Source organism: Nicotiana sylvestris, chromosome 11 (assembly GCF_000393655.2).
Source record: "Nicotiana sylvestris chromosome 11, ASM39365v2, whole genome shotgun sequence".
NCBI lineage: Eukaryota > Viridiplantae > Streptophyta > Magnoliopsida > Solanales > Solanaceae > Nicotiana > Nicotiana sylvestris.
Window position 1 is genome coordinate 123,930,695 of NC_091067.1, and position 8,573 is coordinate 123,939,267.

Below are 8,573 nucleotides of genomic sequence, written 5' to 3' on the forward strand. Positions count from 1 at the left end.
TTGTAGGAACTATATCAGATCTTATTTCAAAATACTATCAATTTTTGCACGTAGACTTTGAAGAGGAAGAGGCCCTGATTTTTCTATAAGTTTATTTTGTTGTCTCAAGTTTTAGCTAGTGTTTGGACATAGATTTGATTGAAACTTGAAAAAGTGTTTTTGAAGTTGTGCTGAAAAATAATTTTGGAATTAAAGTTGTGTGGGGCCATGCATTTTATTTAAAGAAAGTTAAAACTTTTGCGAGGGAATAATATTTTTACCCAAAAACCTTCCCAAACCAACTTTTGGGAACTTGAAGAAAAATTCATTTTTTTTCAAAAACTGATCATATTCCACAAACAAAGAATGTTCTCAATTTTTTTTTTTAACAAAAGGTAGCCAAAATCTAAGACCAACGGAACTTAGTACTGGAGGTCAGTTCAAATTGTCCTATGAGCTTGATCTTTGATGTTGGTTCCTTGTCTCTATGATTGAAGTGAAAATAGCTCAGAGCAACTGCAACTTTCAAATACTTAAACATGACCAATATTGCTAATAAATTTCTTCATCAACTGTTGACACTAATACATCATAGACCTATAATTATTTATAATTATTTGAGATGCATATCTTATAATATTAGGATTTGGAAATTGCACTTTCCTCATCGACTGTCATCTCAAGTTGAACATACTAGTGCAATGTTTCGACTGGTGGCAGTTAATTGATGAAAAAGAAGTCATTTCTTATAACAATAAAGAAAATTCCCCAAACAGAAAAATCAATGTGTTAAGCAAGTGATCGGATAGGCCATATGTCTGCAGGCTGTGTTTTCTGCATCTAACCAATTATTAGCTTCAGAACATAAGAAATTTCAAAGTGAAAAAACACAAAATGTTCCAAAAAATCTCTTTTATGCTTCAGCTTCCACAGGAATGGCACAGCAGCCACCATTTATTCCTTCTTGCCAATGCCATGGGACATATTGTAGATTCCCCTGCCCTGAAACGTCATCCAAAAACTAATTACAGTTGATTCTTGAAAACAAAGAGAAGACTCTACCATTTAACCTGACAGAAACTCACGATCATGAAGGATGCTGTAGCTGCTAAAGCAAGTGGAATGACAACTGAGGTAATCTTGTCTACTGGACCTTTCAGGTGTGTATACTTGTGAACACTCTGGAAATACTTTTGCTTCTCAAGAAGCTTTTCCCGGGGATAGAAGGGTGTTTCTGACATCCTGCGTCATTCAGTAATTTTAAATGTAAAATCGCATGACAAATAAAATACCATGGGTCTTTAATTAGGGTGGTTATAAGCATAGAAGACGTTTTTCAGCATGCGGCCTTTCTCTTTGTAACAGGCACAACTTGTCACTTCTTGTTCTTATTTTACCATTCAAAGACAATTGTTTGACCTTTCATCATGTTTTATGGCACATAAAGAGAGAGGGGAGTGAAAAAGATAGGTTTCCTCTAATGCAAGAAAGATATCAATCAGACAAATAGTTCTGAAAGAAAGTCAAGACTCAAGACTATGACAAATCAATCAGAAAGTAGAAAATGAACCATCCAATTGTTTAGAAAGTACTAGTAAAGGACCTTTCATTTTAAATGTGCTAATAGGCATATCAACCAAATAAATTTAAACAGTATAACTGAGAAGCAATGATAATCTGACTCTTCCTTATTCCCCCTTTTTCTTTTATGGGTAAAAGATCTTGTATTAACAAACATCAGAAAGGGGATGTTTGACGTGTACAACATGTCACATAAAGAGACCATGCAAAAGACAGAAGAGAAAAAAAAAGCATACACAGAAGAGAGGATATCCATGAGTTCATACAAAGATACACTGACTTGAGTGCAATATGCACATATATTTAGGCTCTATATACTTCCACAACTACGAGCTCAAGATTTTTACATCCTTTCATCAAATAGGTTCATGCACCCACAAAGCAAGCAAGATATAATAGCAAAAATGCATACATCCTACATTTTGAAACATGTCTCAAGATCCAGTATACCAACATTATTTACGAAGCTTGCTGATCACAATCAGTCCTACAATTAGTTTAAGCCGACTAAATATCTGACAGGAATAGACCAATCGAAAAGAAGTCTGACAGGCACGGAACTACAAGCATTGTGAGCACACTACCTGCCAAACTATCATCTCTAGTTGCAAGTCTCACACTACCATCATATTTGTATTAATTCAACAGAGAAGTTCAACTTATGACCATTTAAAGGAAAAATTTCTTGAGTAAATAACACCCAAAGCTATGTCTTCGGAATCTCTAATCACAAGCTAGCTTACACCTTCTCAAACAATGGACTCCAATTGACTCAGTCATTATTAACGAAAAGTATTGCAGCAATGACATCCCCCAACATGTATCGATTGCATGGAATAGTTGAACCAGAAAAACAAATCCAAAGGTCATGGGGAGCTGCTATCGACAGCCAAGCATATATCAGAATCATACTTAATAGCGGTGAGATTTGAACTCAGGACCTCTTATTTGATCTAATACCATGTTGAATTCTGGACATTTTATTAATAGCTTAAGTCGTTGGAAAAAAAATATTAAGTCATTAGAGCGAGCAAAACATTTTAATTCCTTAACTATATACATCTTCAACACAAAGCACTTGACTAACTGAAAAAGACAATTCCCATTTATTGGTCTAATTAATCAGTTAGGATTCCCTTGTTTGAGTAGCTCAGCTAGCCAATGTGACATTCCAATATGATCGATTCCCCCCAAAAAATAATCATGGAATCTTTTTTTCTCATCCTCGTTTTTTTGGGATATGCATTTTTCTTATCCTCATTGTTTAACAAAGAAATCAAGACAGTCCGCAGCATGCCAGCATATCACACCAATTATAACTAAACTCCCAATCTGAAAGTAGCAAACTCTGTAAGCATCAAAACTCAAATAGCTTCAAATCCCATCAGAGACGAAAAAACACTAGATGATTTATTTCCATCTGCCTAAGCTCTGGCAACCAGAGTTATCTGGTACTTGTATTGGTGGACGGTAGTAGGTACCGGTGGAATAGTGGAGGTGATAAAAAAAATAAACATCAAATGGTCCGGACACTACCATTATCAAATAAATAAATAAACATAAAAATCGAAATAGAAAACCATAGATCAAAATCATACACATACATCAATCAAAACAGCTACACAGATAAATCAATTCAAATAGATCAAATCATGCACGCACATAAATCAAAACAGCTACACACAGATCTAGTCAATTAACCACAAATTCAAACATCGGAAAATAATATAGTTACTCATAAATCAAAGAACAATAAACGATCAAATGTATATCAGAAGAAAAATTAGTCAAATAGGTGAAAGGAGATTCAGAAACCCTAGGATATTACGACATGAACTTACTTGGGAAGCGAGAGCGAAAGCGATGAAAGGCAACGAGCAGGGAAGAGGGAAGGCGTACTTTGAAAAAATAACCAAAAGCGAGATCAATTTGTTGCGTCGAGGATTACGGTGAAAATGTTAGGGTACGCTGCGGTTACTTCCTATTTTACTGCCACTCATTTCGACTTTGTTTGACGGTAACTTTTTGTTGTGATTTATTTATCTCTTGGGATTGAGAAATAACTTCTTCTTTTTTTACAAGAATAAAAGGTCGAATATTTGCATTAAACCTTATCTACTTACCATGGTTAAATGATTTGATGAAGTGAGAAAACATATGAATTAACCATGATTAAGTGGAAGAAGTTTATGTGCACACACATATTATGCTTTTATTGTTTGGTATAAATACTCAAAGTGTTCTTTTACTGATAAAAATGAGTTGGGTCATTATATGTACTTTTAAATGTCATAAATGACCTCAATTAGTATAAATTACGTTTTTTCCTTTACTTTTTTCTTTTGATTATCATAAATACATAACAGAGGTGTAAGCCTCGAGGTGTAGGGCGTAAAGCCGCATGAATATTTAGTTTTAAATATTTTATAAATTAATAAAAATAAAGCATATGAATAATAAAAACAAAAATCATATTAAAATTGTAGAAGTTCAATCACTTATAAAATTAGTAGAAAAATGTATCTATCTATATTATATTATTATATTAAAAGCACTAAGGCCCTTAGCGAAATGTCATTCGCTTTTTTTACCTTTTAAAACTAAATTTTATATTGGACAAAATTGTAATTGTAATTTAATTATGATAAAATTTCACATAAGAACAACTGGTATCTCTACTTTTTACTTTTATAGCCCATATTTTAATTTACAACCAACTAGCCCCAAAATAATAGGCTAAGATTCAACATCCAACTCCAATAGGTTCTCAAACTTACTATTTAATTTTTAAAAAAGATTTCTCATGCTTTTAAGTTAATTTTCGAATCAGTAACTGTAACCCAAATATTAGTTCAACAAACCAAATCCATTTGGATGGTAAAAATTAAATTTTTTACAAGCTTAAATATATGGTGTTTACCGTGAAAATGGTAACGACCATTAAATTTGTAAAATGGGATTCTAAAAATACGTGATTTATTTTTATGCTAGTTATTTAGAGCAGTTGATGCTAAGAGTATGAAATTTAACGAAGTAATACGGCTAAAGCGGAGCAGTAATCAAACCGAGGGGCTTGCTGCCCTGGTTTCGGACCGGTGGATGGAGGACCTCGAGGTCGATATCTTGGCTCGATCTCGAGCTATCGAGGGTGGTTGAAAATGGGATAACAGTTAGGATATGATCGAACAAGGCTTTTTATGACCAATACCAAGCAAGAAACAAAGAACAAGTAAGAAACTAATAAATACTGCGAGTGGCCTCGAGCTAGCAAGAACGAGCAAGTTAGAGAGAATAAAGAGAGAGAGAGAGATATATTATTGATCTTGTGGAGATAGTTGGAGCTCTGCTCTACAGGGTGTTTAACGACTTCCCTTTTATAAGAGGGGGAGCCCAAACTTAGTACAAGATACATTGTGTGATAAAGGAAATGGGATGAGACAACCAACTTGTTTTATGACGTATGCGTGGCCCGATGTTAAGCTGCTCAAATAGACTTAATCGACCCCGAATGCATTCTTTCGGGAGCTTCCTGCGTTTGTCGAGGTTTCGGCCGATGTTATCCTTGGCTGGATGTTGACAGATCTTGAGGGAAGTGACTGACTCGAGGCCCCGGGCCTCCGGGGTGACCTTCTCAAGCATTTTGTCAATGAGAAATCGGTCTTCTAATTTCACCATGCACAGATAGTCTCCGCGTTTCTTAGAGGGAAGCGATAAGAAATGATTTTGACACCCTACTTCTCGGGTTTCCGTAGTGACGTCGCGCTAATGGTGCAGCCTCTTTTAAAAGTGCTGAGGCGTTTCACCCTTTTGCTTTTCCAGGATCATCCAAAATGTCGCGACTCCTCGTTTTTCGGGGTCGTATTATTGCTATTGATTCAGCTTCCATGAACGCATTGATTGCGCCTGTTGTTACGCTTTTCGAGGATGGTAATGGCGACGTCGGTTACTTTGCCCTTCCCCTACAAATAGGGCTTCTTGTGATCAGTTTTTCATTCAAACTTCTTTTGATAGCCATCCTTTCCTCCTTCCTTGCCATTTTTAGTTTTTGCTGTCTCGTTATGTTTGAGGCCAAGACCTCAGGATCTTATGTCATATATATCATGGCGCAACTCTTGATCCTTCTTCAGTTGGACGAAGTTGTGATGTTGTTGTTGTTGTTGTTGTTGTTGTTGTTGTTATTGTTGCTGTTGTTGTTGTTTCTGTTGGCTCGGGGTGATGAAGTAGGGGCGGATTTCCTCCGACCCAGGGAAATACTCGGATTATGCACCGTTGCTCAAGAGGGGGCTCGGATCATACACCGTTGCTCACCCTCTTCCTCGGCTTGGCGTGTTACACCCCTTTTGGATTCTAGGGGGTATGTCGACAGTCTCTACTGGCTGTTGCCCCCGGGCCGAGGCAACGTCTCAGGAAGTGGCTTTATAATGGTAGTACTGGCGGAGTTCGTACTAGCCAACATTTTCAGTCAGCCATTTGTTGTCTTCTTCCAGCCTCTCCTTCGTCATTTTGCTTTTCTCCCTCGCCCTCCTCTTCTATACCTTTCCTTTTGAAGATGCCATTCCGAGAGGATTGGGGTGAGGTCTCCGAGGGGATTAGACTTGGAAGATATTGTCTTTGAGGTCATACACCCGGGGAGATACAAAGATATTTCCTTAATTTTTGCCTTTGATACTTGTTGTATTTCTTTATGTTTGTGGTAGCTCTAATGCACGATCCTGTTTTGTCTTCTGTAATACTAACCTCGGATGCGAATATTTCTTTCGGCCTCCGGTAGATGGAAACAGCTTCACGCGGGGCCTTTCGTGGTTCCTCGGGCCGAACCCGAATAAGGCCAATAACCTTTGTCCGCCAGAACCTGGACTTCGTGTGGAAGCGTGGATAATATTTTTGGGCCTCATAATATCCCTCGAGAAGAAATTTTCTCGGGGACCCGCGGATAGGGGACACCGGTAATTTCTTGAAGGCAGCCTTTGGACGGAGGCTCACTCATGCTCGGACCATCTTGGACAACACCCGGAGCCTGTTTTGTACGAGCGTTGTTCAAAAACGCGTATTCCTTCACATACTGGTTTTCGTTGGCGGAGACCTTCGAAGTTGCATGCCAGTCTTGTGATGGTGAAGGCGTTATTGGCCCTCTGGAGCGTCGTCTTACTATGACGGAGTTCTTCGGGGTTGAGTATTGCCTCGAGGCTGGAGGTGGTGCTATTAGTTGGCGTCTTCGGTCAGTTTTGAATCGTTGCAGTTCTTCCAATGTATGTCATAAGGATTTTTCCACCCTCTTAGGGGTTACTCTGTCTTATGTAGTTGCCATTTTGTATCTACTGTTCGCAAAGCATGTTTGTGGATGAGGCCGCACTTTTTGTGCTTGCAAAAAGGAAAGAAACTTGAAGCTTTATCTTCTTTGTATCTTTTTCTGCATTACTTTCGACCAGGCGGGCTGGTTTTGGTGGCCGGCGGGAGCCTGGTGGATCCGGAGCTCACTTAGATAGGCACAGAAGCTTTTAAGTGCAATTTTTTATGTGAGTAGGCGTCAGGGCCTTTGTGCTTTGCCCAACTATTTAGGCCTAGTCTCCGATTTGGGCCCTGATCCGAGCTTACCTGACCTCCGATCTCTCGCGCCTGCATGGGCGGACGACGATTGTCCTTATTCCTCACCCTTGGGCATTTGTGTTTCAACTATCTCGGGTCTAGTCTCCGAGTCGCGTTGTGACTCGAGCTTTAATTGAGCCTCAAGTTTTTTCATGCCTGTATGGGCAGGTGACGATGGCCCTTGTGCTTCAGGTTGAAGCGACCTTTTAAGTGCGTGGCCCGGAGGCTTGTTCGGCTGGCGACAATGGCTCTTACGCTTTTGCCCGTGGGCATTTTGAAGTTAACTACTTTGGATCTGGTCTCCGAATCGGGTTACGACTCGAGCTCATATTAATCCTCAAGTTTTCAATTTTCAAGCTGGCGACAGTGGCTCTTACGTTATTAGTCGTTGAGACATTTTAGTGTGCGGTCTAGAGGCTCGTTTGGCTGGCGATAATGACTCTTACGCTTTTGCCTGTGGGCATTTTGTAGGCTTTGTTTTCCTCTAGTTAAGGTCTTTTTGAAATGATTTTGCTTGACCCGCCGTCGGTTTTGGAAGAACCTCGATTTCAAGTCGTTAGCGGCGATGTTCGAGCACCTCGGAAGGTTCTTAGCTTGTAGGCTGAGTAGCTCGAAGCCTTGTGTTTTTGGAGCTGACATGGTCGAAGCTCGTTTGCCTATTGAGGGAAGCCTATTTTAACCAGTTCTTTTCGAAGTATATTCGAAGTAATGGCCTGCGATTTTGTTAGCGACAGTCGGGCATCCCCGAGTCGCGTTAATTTTGTTGGAGCAGCCGTTTTGACCGTAGTCATATGTGTTTGGCCGGATCCATTTTTGATCCCGAGTGATAGTTTAGGCGTCTACACCTAAGGTATGCCCTTTTGGGATTCTTACAAATGCGACGTTTAGCCTAAACTTCGGGATTGAGTTTTACGCTTGTAGTAAGGTCTTACAAAATTTTCATGCCTGTTGAGGTCTTACAGTTTGTCATGCTTGTTGAGGTCTTATAGTTTGTCATGCATGTTGAGGTCTTACAGTATGTCATACCTGTCGAGGTCTTACAGTTTTTGTTGCTATATAGAATATATCTGGTTATACTAAGTCTTCCCGCTCGGGGTCTTACGGCCTCGAGTTTCCCAGCGTATGGCGAGTGATGACAGTCTCCGAGTCATCGAGTTTACTTAGGCTTGAAGGCCGTTATTCGTGATTTCGGAGTTGCCTTGTTGAATATATCTTTGATAGACCGAGTTTGCTCGCTTGGGGTCTTATGGCCTCGGATTTTCAAGTACGTGGCAATTGGCGACAATCTCCGAATACTCAAGGTACCCCCGATGTTCGTGACGCTAGGCGATTTCTGTGTTGCCTTAGGTTTTGTGATTTTGAAATTTTGACCCGGAGGCCGTCTGAGCGGCAAATTGCTTTCGTCAGTCCTGAGTGTTTGGGACATT

The 8,573-nt window shown here is 39.5% G+C and overlaps 1 protein-coding gene across 1 annotated transcript; it reads right to left on the bottom strand.

Annotated features, from left to right (window-relative positions):
- Positions 1–703: 703 nt before the first annotated feature.
- LOC104242841 (uncharacterized) lies at positions 704–3,573 on the bottom strand. Its single transcript, XM_009797950.2, has 3 exons — positions 3,402–3,573; positions 1,065–1,221; positions 704–981 (listed from the first exon to the last, which is right to left on the bottom strand). The coding sequence occupies exons 2-3, from the start codon at positions 1,218–1,220 to the stop codon at positions 934–936; spliced, it is 204 nt and encodes a 67-aa protein (XP_009796252.1). The 5' UTR covers position 1,221; positions 3,402–3,573; the 3' UTR covers positions 704–933.
- Positions 3,574–8,573: the final 5,000 nt, after the last annotated feature.

Bases quoted from the DNA above. Each gene is read 5' to 3' on its own strand.
- LOC104242841 (XM_009797950.2), bottom strand. From the start codon at position 1,220: ATGTCAGAAACACCCTTCTATCCCCGGGAAAAGCTTCTTGAGAAGCAA. The intron at 982-1,064 runs GTGAGTTTCTGT...ATGACGTTTCAG, and splicing joins CTACAGCATCCTTCATGATC to GGCAGGGGAATCTACAATAT.